Source organism: Bufo bufo, chromosome 6 (genome assembly GCF_905171765.1).
Source record: "Bufo bufo chromosome 6, aBufBuf1.1, whole genome shotgun sequence".
NCBI classification, from domain to species: Eukaryota; Metazoa; Chordata; class Amphibia; order Anura; family Bufonidae; genus Bufo; species Bufo bufo.
This window is the reverse complement of record NC_053394.1, coordinates 292232469-292251661: the sequence shown is the minus strand read 5'-3', so window position 1 is coordinate 292251661 and position 19193 is coordinate 292232469. Positions and strand designations below refer to the sequence as shown.

The 19193-nt window shown below is 42.7% G+C and overlaps 1 protein-coding gene across 1 annotated transcript; it reads right to left on the bottom strand.

Moving 5' to 3' along the window:
• Positions 1-1988: 1988 nt before the first annotated feature.
• TMEM98 (transmembrane protein 98) lies at positions 1989-18918 on the bottom strand. The gene is made up of 8 exons (XM_040438436.1): positions 18822-18918; positions 17618-17796; positions 16514-16645; positions 15750-15783; positions 15411-15526; positions 8700-8759; positions 2203-2280; positions 1989-2094 (listed from the first exon to the last, which is right to left on the bottom strand). Exons 2-8 carry the CDS (start codon positions 17746-17748, stop codon positions 1989-1991), a joined length of 657 nt encoding a protein of 218 aa, XP_040294370.1. The 5' UTR covers positions 17749-17796; positions 18822-18918.
• Positions 18919-19193: the final 275 nt, after the last annotated feature.

Here is a 19193-nt window from a genome sequence, read left to right as displayed (position 1 = left end):
CTGTCAGAGGGAGGTAAATTCACACACCTGGCAGTGCTGGCTGGTTTTCATGCCTGGCAAAACCCGGCCTGGAACATGGGGAGTAGTCACCCACCCAGCACTTTGACTACTTCCTGTAAGAAGGGCACACCTGCATCCAAAATTACACAGAATACTAGCCAAGAAAGGTACTAAATATTTATTAATACATATAGATCAATTGTGGTACCTACAGTACAGACCAAAAGTTTGGACACCCCTTCTCATTCAAAGAGTTTTTTTTATTTTCATGACTATGAAAATTGTAGATTCACACTGAAGGCGTCAAAACTATGAATTAACACATGTGGAATTATATACACAACAAACAAGTGTGAAACAACTGAAAATATGTCATATTCTAGGTTCTTCAAAGTAGCCACCTTTTGCTTTGATTACTGCTTTGTACACTCTTGGCATTCTCTTGATGAGCTTCAAGAGGTAGTCCCCTGAAATGGTTTTCACTTCACAAGTGTGCCCTGTCAGGTTTAATAAGTGGGATTTCTTGCCTTATAAATGGGGTTGGGACCATCAGTTGCGTTGAGGAGAAGTCAGGTGGATACACAGCTGATAGTCCTACTGAATAGACTGTTAGAATTTGTATTATGGCAAGAAAAAAGCAGCTAAGTAAAGAAAAACGATTGGCCATCATTACTTTAAGAAATGAAGGTCAGTCAGTCAGCCGAAAAATTGGGAAAACTTTGAAAGTAAGGGCTATTTGACCATGAAGGAGAGTGATGGTGTGCTGCGCCAGATGACCTGGCCCCCACAGTCACCGGACCTGAACCCAATCGAGGTGGTTTGGGGTGAGCTGGACCGCAGAGTGAAGGCAAAAGGGCCAACAAGTGCTAAGCATCTCTGGGAACTCCTTCAAGACTGCTGGAAGACCATTTCAGGGGACTACCTCTTGAAGCTCATCAAGAGAATGCCAAGAGTGTGCAAAGCAGTAATCAAAGCAAAAGGTGGCTACTTTGAAGAACCTAGAATATGAGAGATTTTCAGTTGTTTCACACTTGTTTGTTATGTATATAATTCCACATGTGTTAATTCATAGTTTTGATGCCTTCAGTGTGAATCTACAATTTTCATAGTCATGAAAATAAAGAAAACTCTTTGAATGAGAAGGTGTGTCCAAACTTTTGGTCTGTACTGTATATAAAATACTACTAAAATAACATACTGTTAAAATGACATAAAATGGTACTGTATGCATACATGAAAATGAATTAAAATAAATGCAACCAGATGAGGTATTTAATATGTACGTTGTGCTAGCCTACAGTCTACTAGATTTTAATAGATCGTGGCGAATATGTTATTGTCAGGTCTCTGATTTAGGTGCACCTGTGGAGTGAGTGATTTCTCTTTGTGTCGGCAGTTCTTTACAGCGACTTTTCAATGAAAGAAGTTCCGATATGGTTAATACCTTTGCAAATGAGGATATTTTCCTCTCGATTTATCAGATGTATTATCGCAGCTATAGTGCAATCATCTACTAGTGCACTGCGATTTTGATCCAGCAGGTATTACTCACGGTTTGTAGTGATGAAGTTTTGGATTATCGTGCCTGACGTTGCGTCCCACGTGGTGCGGCACCGAAGGTCTTAACTTCAATGTTATCTTGAGGTGAGTGAAACGTTTTGTAGATATAAGAGTAATCCGCTAGACGCCAGGGTCTATGGCTGGCTAGACCCTCTTTAGTGATCGGCGTTACCTCGTGTCTGTTTATTCCAGACGCGGCGGGACTCTTGTCATTTCTGGTAAAGCTTTCAGGAGCGCTCCAAAAATCACAGAAGGTTCGCTGGTCGTGTGCTGCGTTTTTTTTCTTTCCTTGAGACTTGTATACACCAGACGCGAGGAAGGAGTCTTTGTTAACTCAGGGACCACTGAGGAAGGAGTCTGTGTTAACTCAGGGACCACTGAGGAAGGAGTCTGTGTTAACTCCGAAACGCGTCTGGTGTATACAAGTCTCAAGGAAAGAAGAAGAAAAAACCGCAGCACACGACCAGCGAACCTTCTGTGATTTTTGGAGCGCTCCTGAAAGCTTTACCAGAAATGACAAGAGTCCCGTCGCGTCTGGAATAAACAGACACGAGGTAACGCCGATCACTAAAGAGGGTCTAACCAGCCATAGACCCTGGTGTCTAGCGGATTACTCTTATATCTACAAAACTTTTCACTCACCTCAAGATAACATTGAAGTGGGACGCCACGTCAGGCACGATAATCCGAAACTTCATCATTACAAACCGTGAGTAATACCTGCAGGATCAAAATCGCAGTGCACTAGTAGATGATTGCACTATAGCTGCAATAATACATCTGATAAATCGAGAGGAAAATATCCTGATTTGCAAAGGTATTAACCATATCGGAACTTCTTTCATTGAAAAGTCACTGTAAAGAACTGCCGACACAAAGAGAAATCACTCACTCCACAGGTGCACCTAAATCAGAGACCTGACAATAACATATTCGCCACGATCTATTAAAATCTAGTAGACTGTAGGCTAGCACAACGTACATATTGAATACCTCATCTGGTTGCATTTATTTTAATTAATTTTCATGTATGCATACAGTACCATTTTCTGTCATTTTATGTCATTTTAACAGTATGTTATCTTAGTAGTATTTTATATAGTTACCACAATTGATCTATATGTATTAATAAATATTTAGTACCTTTCTTGGCTAGTATTCTGTGTAATTTTGGATGCAGGTGTGCCCCTCTATCCACTAAATTTCAATTGTTTCCTTTAAAGATTGGGGCGTATCTTTTTAGAGGGAGCACCCATTCACTGCCAGTCGGAGGGTGAGCCATCCCAAACACATTTTATACTTCCAGTAAGAGCCTTCCCGGATCAGCTATAACAGCCATGCTAAATCTTTAGGTGTCAATTAGCAAAAGCTGCTGCTGACACATAAAATACCGGCTCTTCAACGAGGACAGGAACCTCGTTGAAATACCTTCCATCCACAATGATTCCAGGTACCTTCTTACAAGGCGGACACCAAAACGCTGCCTGCAGAGTTTTGCTGTCAGCTTGACTAAACTGAGCCAAACGGATCCGTCCTGGCACACAATGTAAGTCAATGGGGACGGATCCGTTTTCTCTGACACAATTTGGCACAATAGAAAACGGATCAGTCTCCCGTTGACTTTCAATGGAGTTCATGACGGATCCGTCTTGGCTATGTTACAGATAATACAAACGGATTCGTTCATGACGGATGCATGCGGTTGTATTATTGTAACGGGTCCGTTTTTGCAGATCCATGATAGATCCGCCCAAAACGCGAGTGTGAAAGTAGCCTAACAGAGCACTTACTTTCATCTGCATATATTAAGTTTCTTATCATTGAAGGACATGTCAGCAGCTTTCTACCTATGAACCTGGCTGACGTGTTGCATGTGCGCTTGGCAGCTGAAGGCATCTGTGTTGGTTCCCATGTACATATGTGCCCGCATTTCCGAAAATGAAGTTTTGATTTATGCAAATGAGCCTCTAGGAGCGACAGGAGTGGTGCCTATACACCTAGAGGCTCAGCTCTCTCTGCAACTGCTGCACCCTCTGATCTTTGATTGACAGTGCCAGGCATGATTGCGTTTACGTTGCCTGGTCCTGTCAATCAAAGTGGAGATAGCATGGCAGTTGCAGAGAGAGCAGAGCCTCAAGGAGTATTGGCTCATTTGCTTATATTAAACATCATTTTTGTCAGCAATGCGGGCACATATGAGCATGGGACCAACACAGATGCCTTCAGATGCCAAGTGCACATGGAACAGGTCAGCCAATTTCATAGGTACAAATCTGCTGACAGATGCCCTTTAACCACCTCCGGACCGCCTAACGCAGGATCGCGTTCCGGAGGTGGCAGCGCTGCGCACAGTCACGCATATACGCGTCATCTCGCGATGGCCGAGATTTCCTGTGAACGCGCGCACACAGGCGCGCGCGCTCACAGGAACGGAAGGTAAGAGAGTTGATCTCCAGCCTGCCAGCGGCGATCGTTCGCTGGCAGGCTGGAGATGTGTTTTTTTTAACCCCTAACAGGTATATTAGACGCTGTTTTGATAACAGCGTCTAATATACCTGCTACCTGGTCCTCTGGTGGTCCCATTTGTTTGGATCGACCACCAGAGGACACAGGTAGCTCAGTAAAGTAGCACCAAGCACCACTACACTACACTACAACACCCCCCCCCCCGTCACTTATTAACCCCTTATTAGCCCCTGATCACCCCATATAGACTCCCTGATCACCCCCCTGTCATTGATTACCCCCCTGTCATTGATCACCCCCCTGTAAAGCTCCATTCAGATGTCCGCATGATTTTTACGGATCCACTGATAGATGGATCGGATCCGCAAAACGCATCCGGACGTCTGAATGAAGCCTTACAGGGGCGTGATCAATGACTGTGGTGATCACCCCATATAGACTCCCTGATCACCCCCCTGTCATTGATTACCCCCCTGTCATTGATTACCCCCCTGTAAAGCTCCATTCAGATGTCCGCATGATTTTTACAGATGCACTGATAGATGGATCGGATCCGCAAAACGCATCCGGACGTCTGAATGAAGCCTTACAGGGGCATGATCAATGACTGTGGTGATCACCCCATATAGACTCCCTGATCACCCCCCTGTAAAGCGCCATTCAGATGTCCGCATGATTTTTACGGATGCACTGATAGATGGATCCGATCCGCAAAACGCATCCGGAAGTCTGAATGAAGCCTTACAGGGGCATGATCAATGACTGTGGTGATCACCCCCCTGTCATTGATCAACCCCCTGTAAAGCTCCATTCAGATGTCCGCATGATTCTTACGGATGCACTGATAGATGGATCGGATCCGCAAAACGCATCCGGACGTCTGAATGAAGCCTTACAGGGGCGTGATCAATGACTGTGGTGATCACCCCATATAGACTCCCTGATCACCCCCCTGTCATTGAGTACCCCCCTGTCATTGATTACCCCCCTGTAAAGCTCCATTCAGACGTCCGCATGATTTTTACGGATCCACTGATAGATGGATCGGATCCGCAAAACGCATCCGGACGTCTGAATGAAGCCTTACAGGGACGTGATCAATGACTGTGGTGATCACCCCATATAGACTCCCTGATCACCCCCCTGTCATTGATTACCCCCCTGTAAAGCTCCATTCAGATGCCCGCATGATTTTTACGGATGCACTGATAGATGGATCGGATCCGCAAAACGCATACGGACGTCTGAATGAAGCCTTACAGGGGCGTGATCAATGACTGTGGTGATCACCCCATATAGACTCCCTGATCACCCCCCTGTCATTGATTACCCCCCTGTAAAGCTCCATTCAGACGTCCGCATGATTTTTACGGATCCACTGATAGATGGATCGGATCCGCAAAACGCATACGGACGTCTGAATGAAGCCTTACACGGGCGTGATCAATGACTGTGGTTATCACCCCATATAGACTCCCTGATCACCCCCCTGTCATTGATCACCCCCCTGTCATTGATCACCCCCCTGTCATTGATCACCCCTCTGTAAGGCTCCATTCAGACATTTTTTTGGCCCAAGTTAGCGGAATTTTTTAATTTTTTTTCTTACAAAGTCTCATATTCCAATAACTTGTGTCAAAAAATAAAATCTCACATGAACTCACCATACCCCTCACGGAAACCAAATGCGTAAAATTTTTTAGACATTTATATTCCAGACTTCTTCTCACGCTTTAGGGCCCCTAGAATGCCAGGGCAGTATAAATACCCCACATGTGACCCCATTTTGGAAAGAAGACACCCCCAGGTATTCCGTGAGGGGCATATTGAGTCCATGAAAGATTGAAATTTTTGTCCCAAGTTAGCGGAACGGGAGACTTTGTGAGAAAAAAATTAAAAATATCAATTTCCGCTAACTTGTGCCAAAAAAAAAAAAATTTCTATGAACTCCCCATGCCCCTCATTGAATACCTTGGGGTGTCTTCTTTCCAAAATGGGGTCACATGTGGGGTATTTATACTGCCCTGGCATTCTAGGGGCCCCAAAGCGTGAGAAGAAGTCTGGTATCCAAATGTCTAAAAATGCCCTCCTAAAAGGAATTTGGGCCCCTTTGCGCATCTAGGCTGCAAAAAAGTGTCACACATCTGGTATCGCCGTACTCAGGAGAAGGTGGGGAATGTGTTTTGGGGTGTCATTTTACATATACCCATGCTGGGTGAGAGAAATATCTTGGTCAAATGCCAACTTTGTATAAAAAAATGGGAAAAGTTGTCTTTTGCCAAGATATTTCTCTCACCCAGCAAGGGTATATGTAAAATGACACCCCAAAACACATTCCCCAACTTCTCCTGAATACGGCGATACCACATGTGTGACACTTTTTTGCAGCCTAGGTGGGCAAAGGGGCCTACATTCCAAAGAGCACCTTTAGGATTTCACAGGTCATTCACCTACTTACCACACATTAGGGCCCCTGGAAAATGCCAGGGCAGTATAACTACCCCACAAGTGACCCCATTTTGGAAAGAAGACACCCCAAGGTATTCCGTGAGGGGCATGGCGAGTTCCTAGAATTTTTTATTTTTTGTCACAAGTTAGTGGAAAATGCTGATTTTTTTTTTTTTTTTTTTTCATACAAAGTCTCATATTCCACTAACTTGTGACAAAAAATAAAAACTTCCATGAACTCACTATGCCCATCAGCGAATACCTTGGGGTGTCTTCTTTCCAAAATGGGGTCACTTGTGGGGTAGTTATACTGCCCTGGCATTCTAGGGGCCCAAATGTGTGGTAAGGAGTTTGAAATCAAATTCTGTAAAAAATGACCTGTGAAATCCGAAAGGTGCTCTTTGGAATATGGGCCCCTTTGCCCACCTAGGCTGCAAAAAAGTGTCACACATCTGGTATTGCCGTACTCAGGAGAAGGTGGGGAATGTGTTTTGGGGTGTCATTTTACATATACCCATGCTGGGTGAGAGAAATATCTTGGCAAAAGACAACTTTTCCCATTTTTTTATACAAAGTTGGCATTTGACCAAGATATTTATCTCACCCAGCATGGGTATATGTAAAAAGACACCCCAAAACACATTCCCCACCTTCTCCTGAGTACGGAGATACCAGATGTGTGACACTTTTTTGCAGCCTAGGTGGGCAAAGGGGCCCATATTCCAAAGAGCACCTTTCGGATTTCACAGGTCATTTTTTACAGAATTTGATTTCAAACTCCTTACCACACATTTGGGCCCCTAAAATGCCAGGGCAGTATAACTACCCCACAAGTGACCCCATTTTGGAAAGAAGAGACCCCAAGGTATTTCGTGATGGGCATAGTGAGTTCATAGAAGTTTTTATTTTTTGTCACAAGTTAGTGGAATATGAGACTTTGTAAGAAAAAAAAAAAAATCATCATTTTCCGCTAACTTGTGACAAAAAATAAAAAGTTCTATGAACTCACTATGCCCATCAGCGAATACCTTAGGGTGTGTACTTTCCGAAATGGGGTCATTTGTGGGGTGTTTGTACTGTCTGGCCATTGTAGAACCTCAGGAAACATGACAGGTGCTCAGAAAGTCAGAGCTGCTTCAAAAAGCGGAAATTCACATTTTTGTACCATAGTTTGTAAACGCTATAACTTTTACCCAAACCATTTTTTTTTTACCCAAACATTTTTTTTTTATCAAAGACATGTAGAACTATAAATTTAGAGCAAAATTTCTATATGGATCTCGTTTTTTTTTGCAAAATTTTACAACTGAAAGTGAAAAATGTCATTTTTTTGCAAAAAAAATCGTTAAATTTCGATTAATAACAAAAAAAGTAAAAATGTCAGCAGCAATGAAATACCACCAAATGAAAGCTCTATTAGTGAGAAGAAAAGGAGGTAAAATTCATTTGGGTGGTAAGTTGCATGACCGAGCAATAAACGGTGAAAGTAGTGTAGGTCAGAAGTGTAAAAAGTGGCCTGGTCTTTCAGGGTGTTTAAGCACTGGGGGCTGAGGTGGTTAAAGAGCATGTATACTTTTGCAACAATGTTTTATTGTTTCAGTGCATCTGAAATAAAATATGAAACAACTTTGCAAATAGTCTGGATTAGTGTTTTGTGTCTCCAGCTCCTATGCAGACCCATGTGTCTCCATGGTAACAGACAAACATGTTCTGCGTAGTCTGATCCTGTAGTCATACATATTTCCATTGGCCCCTACTTCATGTTAACATGTTATAGAATAGGAGTAAATTTAGATGGATGACTCCTGTAGGATCAGACTAGATGGGCTTTGTTTGTAGTATGTTACCGTAAGGACTCATAGATCTGTATAGAAGCTATGTATACCAAATAGTATGATATTTTTAATCAACGCTTGCTAAGGCCCTTTTTAAATTTTGGATGCGTAAAAGTTTCTTGATGTTGAAGGCATGCCAAAAGATCCATCGGTCGCTCATACTCACTGTAATTTCACAGCTCAACACAAGGTCTAAACAAGAACCGAAATACACAAAACTCATTCACCACCTAAATAGTGTGAAGCCACCCACATCTGATTTAACTACCAACTACCATATGTGACCTTGCATATTCTCCACTGCAGATCATCTAGGTCTACTATGACATGACTGGATTGTCCTATACATGGACATGCACAGCTATGTTTTTTTGTTTAGAAATTACATACCTTGCATCAAGTAGTTTTGGGTCCAGGGGAGGATACATAGAACGAACCACATCATCAACTCTAAATGCAGAATAAAGCAACATTAGATATAAAGCAGCATATGTGTTAGATGTATTACAGTCATCAGTATTGTCAGATGTGTACAACCTGAACTGTGACGCTTTGTGCACATGGCCGTATTACAGTTCCGTGCATGAGCTATAATATTTAGTGCAGATGGGATAACATAGAGGATTGGGAAAGCCTTTCCCATTACATGCTTTGGGAAAGCCTTTCCTGATATAATCAGATCCTGTCCCTGGCTCCAGAAACAGCACCATTCTTCTCCATGGGCTGTGCTTGGTATTGCAGGTCAGCTTCATTCAACTAAATAGGGCTGAGCTGTAATACCTGACACAAGCCAGGGACAAATTTTTTTTCCAATTTCACACCATCTCCTTCAATGGATTCACTGAGGTGAAAGTCCAGAGAAGCTGTGATATCAAACTGTGCATCATATATAACGCACTGTGCAGTTTAGGCAGGTGTGGAAAAATGCTGGAAAGTAAAGAATGTTTTAAAAAATAGAAGTGTTAATAGGTCATTTTTATCAATTAACAAAATGCAAAGTGAATGAACAAAAGATAAATCTAAATCCGAACAATATTTGGTGTGTCCACAGCATCAATTCTTCTAAGTACATTTGCATGCAGTTTTTGAAGGAACTTGGCAGGGAGGTTGTGGAGAACTAACTGCAGATTTTTTGTGGATGTAGGCTTGCTCAAATCCTTCAATCTCTTTGTGTAATCCCAAAGAGACTCAAAGTTGAGATCTTGGTTCTGTGGGCGCCATATCCTCACTTCAAGGACTCCTTGTTCTTCTTAACACTGAAGACAGTTCTTAATGACACTGGCTGTATGTTTGGGATTGCTGTCCTGCTGCAGAATAGATTTGGAGCCAATCAGATGTATTGCATGATGGATAAGTATCTGCCTGTGTTTCACAGCAGTGTTCTGTGAACATAGGCCTGCTCAGCTCATTCTGTCTTTTCATGTAACCTCCTTGCCGAGTTCTTTCAGAAAATGTGTTCAAGTGTACCTTGAAGAATTGATACTGTTTTGAAGGCAAAGGGAAGTCTGATTTAGATTTTTATTTTGTCCATTTACTTTACATTTTGTTAAAGGGGTTTTCTGAGACTTTTTGACTAATGACCTATCCTAGGTCATCAATATCTAATCAATCGGGGTCCAACACCCGGGACCCCCGCCAATCAGCTGTTTGAGAAGGCCTTAGCGCTTCTGTGAGCACCACAGCTTTCTCACAGCTTGGTATCACAACTCAGCCCCATTCACCTGAATGGGACTGAGCTGCACCTAGGCCACAAGACCGATGAACGTGACATCTCTGGACTAAGGTAAGCTATGAGAAGGCCTTGGTGCTCACAGGAGCTCTGGAGCCTTCTCAAATTGCTGATTGGCAGGGGTCCCGGGTGTCAGACCCCCACTGATTAGATCTATTGATCCAGAGGATAGGTCATCAGTTAAAAATGTCTCATAAAAACTCTTTGATAAAAATAAACTATTAACACTTCTATTTTTGGGAAGAAGGTATGGAGATGAGCTCTTAGCAAGCTTTGCCTCTGATGCCACCAGATGCTAGGTAGCTATCCCATAAGTCAATGTTTGTCCCTTTAAATAGGCCTTGAAACATGCCTTGGATAATTGGTAAGTCAGCATCTCATCTGCAGAGAGCTGTTTTGGCATGATAGACCCTCATCAGTGCAGAGCAGAGAGTATTGGATTAACTGGGTAAGAGGCATAAGTCAGGATTTGGGGTACTATTTCCCCATACAGAGAGCACCTTAATATTCGTGAGGAGGCTTATAGGCCATACATGCCTCCTCATGCCAATAAAAGCACTCTCCGTAAGGAGAGGTATGTAACGGATCACCTGCCACACCGACTGGGTACCTCCGTTGATGGATGCTCCTAGTGCTTCCCGAGGACTCCAAGCACTCCACTTGACACCGTAAGCACTGCCGACCCCATGAACTGCCGCAGCTTGGTTGGGATCTCGCCGTCTTAAGGTTTCCAGGTTCCAGTGGGTGACCCGCTCTCTTTCAGAGAGCGATGCAGGAACAAGCTCTTACAAGAACTAATCATTATACTCTGGAGAGTATATTGATTATAGCAATCCCCAGAGTGTAGTTCTCCAATCCCCAAACATGAGCCCAGACTTCATGAAGGGTAGCACAGGACACTTTAATGGGGCAACATATCAGCCTTTTATGCAGGTCTTCCAGCAAGGGACACTCCCATGGGGGATCTTGTGGAAGACTGAGACAGTTTCTTACATAAACCAATCACATGCAGTTACAGGCAGAAAACACACACATGTGATACAATTAATCAACACAATGGGATAACGTAATCACTCACAGGCAGAAACTACCCATTTTTCCCTTTGTAGAATAAGGAGGCAGGGGGGAAGGGGTCTCCATAGTTCTGGGTCCACAGTCCATAGGAAGGAGGCTAGCCCTCAGGCCTCTCCAGCAGCCCCATGACTGTTCAGTCCGTCACACAGTAGTATCCCCAAATCCTGACCTAGGCCTCTCACCCAGTTAAGCCAGTACTCGCTGCTCTGCACTGATGAGGGACAATCACTCTGAAACAGCTGTCCGCAGATAAGGTTTTGGCTTACTTGTTATCCAAGTCATATCTCAAGGCCTGTTTGAAGGGTCAAATATTGATTTATAGGAAAGCTACTGAACATCTGATGGCATTCGAAGCAGAGCTTGCTAAGAGGGGATTTTCATCCCTTTCTTCCCAGAATCCCAGAGGAACATGTATGGCCTATAAGCCTCCTCACACTGATTAAGGTGCTCTCCATAACTAGAGATAGTACCCCCCAAACACTTCTATTTTTGAAAGCATTCTTACTTTGCAGCATTTGCAGTAAGCATTTTTTGCACAGTACTGTACATGAATGATCATCAAACTTCATGGCTTCTCTATTTACTCTATATTTTTACTATAGCCTGCGCACTCCCAATCACAGTGGTCTTGTTGCAGTTTTTATCTTCTACAACAGGCATCCTCAAACTGCGGCCCTCCAGCTGTTGTAAAACTACAACTCCCACAATGCCCTGCTGTAGGCTGATACCTGTAGGCTGTTCGGGCATGCTGGGAGTTGTAGTTTTGCAACAGCTGGAGGGCCGCAGTTTGAGGATGCCTGTTCTACAACAAACGTGGCCACTGCTGCCAGAGAACAAGAGACAGACACATGTGGCACTTGGAGGACTGTGGTACAAATTGTTTGCACACTCCTTTTGCAGATACCTCTTTGCCGTTATAATTGTGATAGCTCGTAGACAAAATTTCTCTTGCTCCACAGCCATGCTTTCTTTATAGATAATTGTGCTACATAATATTGTGCCTAACCCTTAAATAACACAGGTTGAGACTCTCAAGTCTATAAGAGAAGGCAGTGTTCCCTATTCTGGAGGAAAACATCCTGGTGCCCCAGTGTCAAGATCTGTCGGTCACCAATGTGAGACCTATTAGTAGATTACATCTACCATTTGCCACTGCTCTGCCACATAGCCCCATCGCTGACATCTTGCACTTTTTCTCACAGCATCAACATTAGCTCATTTACCCTTTGTAAATCCAATACATCAATGCTTTTGAAACAATAGGAAAAAAGAATGTGACCTTAAAACAGTGGTGACTACACAGTATGCTAGGTAGCCATGCTGAGACTTACAGTACCCTCATGGCAGGAGAGCAACATATTGCTACCTTCTTCATTATAAAAATCCTAATATCTGTATAGTGTTATACTTGTAGGTTGGATTGCCTTTTATCTAGAAATCCTAATAGACTTCATAGGAAGCAGACATTGTGTGGGCGCAGCCACTGTACATGAGAATAGAGTCTATTAATTTACAAGTCACTGCTGTGAGTCATTGTGTGGTTTCATTGTAAATTTCGGCGCATACTAATACAGCCCAACAAATAGTCAACTTCACTGTGAGTCTTTGCCAGGTGCACTAGTAACATGCATATTGAGCAATTGCCCCCAGCTAAAACTACAATTCCAAACATAATGTGAGACATCCTTATCTATGTTAATCCATCTGAAAAGTCTTGATGGACAACCTCCTGCCTATATGACCTTTTAGTGGGACCCTTTATAAGCCAGATTTTAGCAGTCCATATAACACAACATTTCCCTATAGTGGACCAAAGTGAATGGGGCTAAGTTGTAATATAAGACATAGTCCATGGAGAGATGTGCGAATTTCTTGAAATTCGTTTCATGTCTGCTTTGTCGAATTTTTCAAAAAATTCTGTTAGTTTCCGAACATGACTCAAATATGCTCCAGTTAGCCTGAAAATTTTGTATATGACACTCTAAGGGTACTTTCACACTTTCGGCAGAGGAATCCGGCATGCAGTTCCGTCGCCGGAACTGCCTGCCGGATCCGTCAAAACGTATGCCAAGTGATGGCATTTGTAAGACTGATCAGGATCCTGATCAGTCTTACAAATGCACTTAAATGCCGGATCCGTCTTTCCGGTGTCATCCGGAAAAACGGATCCGGCATTTATTATTTTCAATTTTTTTTCGGTCTTTGCATGCGCAGACCGGAAGGACGGATCTGGCATTGCGGTATTTTGAACTAATACATTCCTATGGGGAAAAAAAGCCGGATCCGGCATTCCGGCAAGTGTTCCGGATTTTTGGCCAGAGATAAAACCGCAGCATGCTGCTGTATTATCTTCGTCTTGAACAGTCAAAAAGACTGAACTGAAGACATCCTGAACGGATTGCTCTCAATTCAGAATGCATTAGGATAAAACTGATCAGTTCTTTTCCGGTATAGAGCCCCTAGGACGGAACTCTATGCCGGAAAAAAAGAAAAACGCTAGTGTGAAAGTACCCTTAGGTCTCCGAGGACTCCGATTTTTATAATTTTTCATTGTCGTAACTATGAGTAAACACATTATTAAGTTGCTAACAAACAGCGAGTTTACAACACCGCCGGATGCACCGTCGCATGTGTTATGCTTTTTTATATTACAAAGAAGATGGTATTTTTGGCAAAAAAACAATGGCTTGTTGGGACCAAGCATCCAAAAATGATGCCTTAACAGAGTCTGCTAATACACAGCCCAATACATAGTAAGATGCATGGCAATATGGTTTCTGACACTTTTTTATTCTAAGCCAGTAGTAATTATTTCAGCAGTTAGTGTGTATACTACAGTCAGGGGCGTAACTAGAGTTCTATGGTCCTCAGGGCAAACTTTGAATTAGGGCCCCCCTCGCGAGGCTCCGTGGTGGTGCCGTGATCAGTGGTGCCGTGCGGCAGTGTGTCTGAATTCAGAAAGGGGGGGCCCACACCGGCCATATGAGGTCAGCCAGGGGCAGCAAATAATGAGGGGGCAAAATTAAAATGAAATACTCAGTGGTCAAAAAATTTAAAATATATAGAGGGAATGGGGGCAAAATGAAATATTGTCAGACTCTTACTATATTTCATTTTGTCTCCGCCCCCTCCCTCCATACATTTCGATTTTTGCCCACAGAGTATTTCATTTTCATTTGCCCCCGGGCTCCTCATTATTTGCTGCCCTATTATGGCTGGTACGGGCCCTTCTGAATTCAGACACACTGCCTCACGCACCACTAATCATCATTCATGTCCCCCCTCCGTATGAAGCCGGACGCAGGTGTGTGCCATTTTTTACATAAAAAAAAAGACTACCTACTCTTATTTGTTCCGCTCTCCTCACTTGAGGGCTGAGGCGGCCGGCGGGCTCGTCATTTCTGGCGGCTGTGATCCCGCGAGACCCACCGCGGAGGTCACAGGTCTCGCGCTGACAAGTAAGCGCAGCGCAGCCACACAAAATATAGGGAGTGCCCGCCGCAATTAATAAAAAACCACTTGCGGTGCCCGCTTTACTCCATCTCTCCTGAATTAGGGGCCCTGTCGCAATTGTGACCGTTGCGACCCCTATAGCTACGCCACTGACTACAGTGCCTCTTCTGTTGGATCAGACCAGACTGGCTAGTCTTCACTGCCCACAAGCATCAATGAGCCCTGGGCACCCAAGAACCTGTCACTAGTTAATATTTGTTCTTTCTTCCCTATTTGCTGTGTGTGCATATCCTTACGCAACCGTCACCAACAACTCCTAACAGCTAAATCAGAACGGTCTAGATGGAAAGCAGTTCATCGAAATGAACATCCTGCTTGTCTCAGTTCAATGATGTGCCTCCTATCAAAGTCTGTTAACTGGACAAAAGTCTTAAAGTACATTGTTGAGGCATGTCTAGCAGCCAATGATCTCTCACTAAGAGGTACACTACCCAAAAGTAGCCTCTGAGAGCTTTTTTATAGGGTGGGGTGTGGGGGAGGCAATTGTATGCCCTTACGGCAAAACCCAGTGTCTAATCAGACCACACCTGTAATCATTTACATATCTGCCTGAGACGACATAACTGCATGCTGAGTTGTGCAGCAATCTGACATTTATATCTAGGTGCTGTATTTCATTGTATTTGTATTTGAGAGTATGTGATGGCAATATATTGACTTTGAGACTCTTCATTGGTCAAACCAGAAACAAACAAATCTATAAACAGCCCATTAGTAACAATTTAAAGTCTCTGATGGGACCATATATAGCCAAAACCATTATGGAGCCAATATACTACTCTTACCTTGGACTGATTCTTTTCGCAACAACAATGATGTCGCTCAAGCTTGATGGAGTTTTCATTTTAGCACCTGACCCCATAGTCATAGCTACCAGCTTTTCAGTGAGTGTGTGGCATATCTATAAAGGAAGAAGTCTCATTAATGGGGTTCTCTGAGTTGGCATACATAGATGTATGAACTTAATACTTCCGTAGTAATTAAGACCTGGACCATGGCTTCTGCCACCACAATCATGGGACCAGCTGTGTAAACCTAAAACAAATTCTGAGATCTGTTCTTGGGGAGCAAATTACTATAGACTATCTATTACGGTAACTGTAATATGTCCCTTGCATACATACCTTTAGAATTGAAATGCAGTGAGACACAAGTCCACTAGGAAACAAGAAAATCAACATCACTTGTGTGATTTATTAGCAAACACAGAAATAAAACATTGCATTATATACAGTATGTGTATGGTATATGTAAGATGTCAAAATATGTATTAGAGAGTTCTTTGCATCATCTCTTGAAGGTGGACAGTAGAAAGAAATATTTCCATGCTACCGAATACCTTTAGTGTCTAAATAATACCGGCCTCCAGTAGTACCTAATGCCTTCAAGGTAGTGTCATGCAATCTATACATAAAAGCACCTAAATAATACTACCACCGACACTAAGTACAGCCACACCAATCCTCCACAATATAGATAGTGTAAAGATGTCCATATGTGGGGATGGTGCAGTTGAAGAGGAGTATTAATGTCTGAGTAGTCATACCTTTGCTATAATTTTGTTGTTACAGAGTATACATGTAATTGGCATCATCCAATTTCTATTATAAGATCTGATTATTTGGAAGCACAAGCAGGTGTCTTGGGAGGATCTCCAGTTTTAGAAGCAGTCCTTATTCTGGCCAAGTTGCCATTTTGCAAAGTACATTAAAGCCTCTTTAAGATAACCTCCCAAAATTGAAAAATGGGTTCCTAGGGGTTGGTGCTGTCAAAGAAGATGTGAACATACACTAATCTAGAGGCATATTGGTCACCTAAAAGAGGAGGTCTTTTCAGATATGTTTCACTGTAATGAAATCAATTAAGATAGATTAAATTGTAAACATACGATGCATCTTCAATCCAGTCTTCATCTTCCAAAATTGCCTCGATTTGTGGGTTTGTAATCACAACATCATCCAGTTCCAGGTCTGATGGCTCAGACTGGGTTTCCATTGCTCCAATTAAATCCACAGTTGGCCTTTTAAGAATACAAAAATACATACATAAATATAGAGGGCTTTCTGGGACTGTATTGATTACTTAGATTTAGAATAACCTACTAATATGTTATTGGTGGGGGTCCTGGCACCCCCATCTATTACTGAATGAAGGGTCTGTGAAAACCTCCTTTAGGTCACTGTATGTCCACAAGACTAGTAATAGACTGTCCCTGACTTCTTAGGCTAGGATGATGCCAGTGGACACCATATTGGAATGTAATAGTTTATATATTACACAAAAATGTAATATATATTTTGTGACCACAATATATCACACTAAACTTAAAGTGGTTGTCTCATTTTGCCACTACAAAACCAAGATGAGATACAGTCCCAACCACCAGCCGGCCGGGAAACATAGGAGTGCGTCGGCGCTCACTGTTTCAGTAGCTCCCATTGCGGTGCGTGGGAGCTATGGAAAAAGCATAGCACAGCAAATTTATTCTGTGTCCAAGTTTGGGAAACAGTATAGCTTTCTGTGCTACGGCATTTCCGTAGCTCTCATGCACCACAATTCGAGCTATTGAAACAGCGCCGGTTTGGTGGTCAGAACTGTGTCTCATCTCACCTTTGTAATGGCATGTTGAGACAATCCCTTTAAGCTAATCCCTTGCTACAGGCTTATGTACACCTCAGTCATCAAAAAGGTCATCCCTAAGAAGAATAATGCTAGTCATGTCCAACCAGAATAGAATGATCAAATTCAATCTCCTCTCATAGAAAATTATATATCTTTTATGGATTTTTTTCTGCATGCAGCTTCCAAAAGTCCCTTAGCCCAGTATAGATACTACTCACTATATCCAGCCTGGAGTGGACTAACAGAAACACCTATTCATCTAGCTGCCACCAGACAACCAAACCCAAAAACAAAATTTATGGCTGTGGCCACAGATCCCAATCTGTTTCAGCAGTGGTTGTCTATTGGTCTTCAACTCCTTTCGACTTACTTGTTGTTGTAGTGTGTGAGAAGATTTTTCGTTCGGCAGTAGCGCTGCCTGCAGACCACGACCAAGGCCACAAAGGAAGCCAGAAAGATAGTAGCCAGGACACCAATAGCTACAATTACCACAGTCTCCATCTCTTTACTGTTTGAGCAGGCTAGTCATGTGAAATGAAGCTTAGTCATCTGTAATATGAGAAATGGTCATGTTACGCAAGTTACAACTGACCAGAGAGCAGAGAAAGGATAGCAGGCTTGCTGTTAAAACTATAATTAGGAAAATACTGAATGTGGAGTTTAGTGTAGGACATGAGTTCCTTTGGTCTATCAGAGAGGATGATTCTGAGGGCTCACCTTACATCGTATCTTTGTTTTTATCACTTTACAAGACATCATCAATTCATCATTAATAGGTTCTTTGTGGATCAACAAGAAATAGACCCTGAGACTAATAATTGCCTCCAGAGCTAGTTGAAAATGGGCTTATATTGTGCTAAACCTTTGAATCTCTTATTTTTTCAGAACTTGAGCCCTCAGAATGATTCTCTGGTGGGCCTGTCAGACCCTGTTGTGGTCTTTTGTCCTGGTAACAGTGATCTATGCATAATCAATCTCCTGCCCCTTTGGAGAGGGATTCTTGTGCAGGTCCACACTATCCATAGAGAAAAATAACGGAGCAACTTGATTTGGGCCCTCTTCCTTCATAGTTCCTATAGCAGCCACCTTGATTGTCTGCATGGTATATACTGTATGCCTTTGATACTGGACACTTGTTTGGGATAGGTTAAGGTAGCCAGAGGCCACATGTCAGCTGCATGTGGCCTTTCAGCTATACTGTGAGCACTTTGGTCATAATGCAGTGGTCTCCAACCTGTGGCTCTCCAGCTGTGCAGCTTCTAGAGGAGTATTATTATTATTCTGCCATACTGTCCCCATGCAGCCTCTGCACCTCCATATACAGCTCTGCCTTGTCCATAAGGCCTTAGAACAGATTACTAAATAGTGGATTGCAATCTACCTGACAGGGGAGCCCAGTAGATGTTGATATGAACTCACGAGATTGTTGATCTGAGCATCATCCTTAGTCGGCCACATGTCCCTCTTTCTATTCGCCCTCTACTATATTCCAGTTCCCATTCACTATACTCACCCCGATACTGAACTTCTGCCAATTAAGTTCTTGAAATTTGTTTTCATTTAGATTTACTTACCTAGATTCAGACATCAAAGCTGCGTTGTACATATGGATACTTCCGTGTAGGCCTCTCACTGATACATAAGTGGGTAAACCTTTCTTGCTTACGTTTGTCTTTTCCTAAATCATTAACAGACTCGGGGAGGGACCATTTACTATGCAATCCATTCCAGTTATCAATCGCTCTCATTTCAGTGCAATAACTGGAGGGTTCAGTGTTCTAGAAAATGATGACTTGCAGAGCTGGAAAAATACCGTACGGGACAATACATGATAATTTATGGATTTTTTTTTTTGCTTAGAAAATATTTTTTTATTTCTTATTTGATTTTTTTTAATACAGTTTTAAAGTCTGTTGGAATTTTAAGGTATATAAGTTGTTTGTGAG

Coding starts and splice junctions, on each gene's coding strand:
- TMEM98 (XM_040438436.1), bottom strand. CDS start 17,748: ATGGAGACTGTGGTAATTGTAGCTATTGGTGTCCTGGCTACTATCTTT. Junction 15,784..16,513: donor GACTGGATTGAAGATGCATC/GTATGTTTACAA, acceptor CTTGTTTCCTAG/TGGACTTGTGTCTCACTGCA. Junction 15,527..15,749: donor ACTGCATTTCAATTCTAAAG/GTATGTATGCAA, acceptor CTTCCTTTATAG/ATATGCCACACACTCACTGA.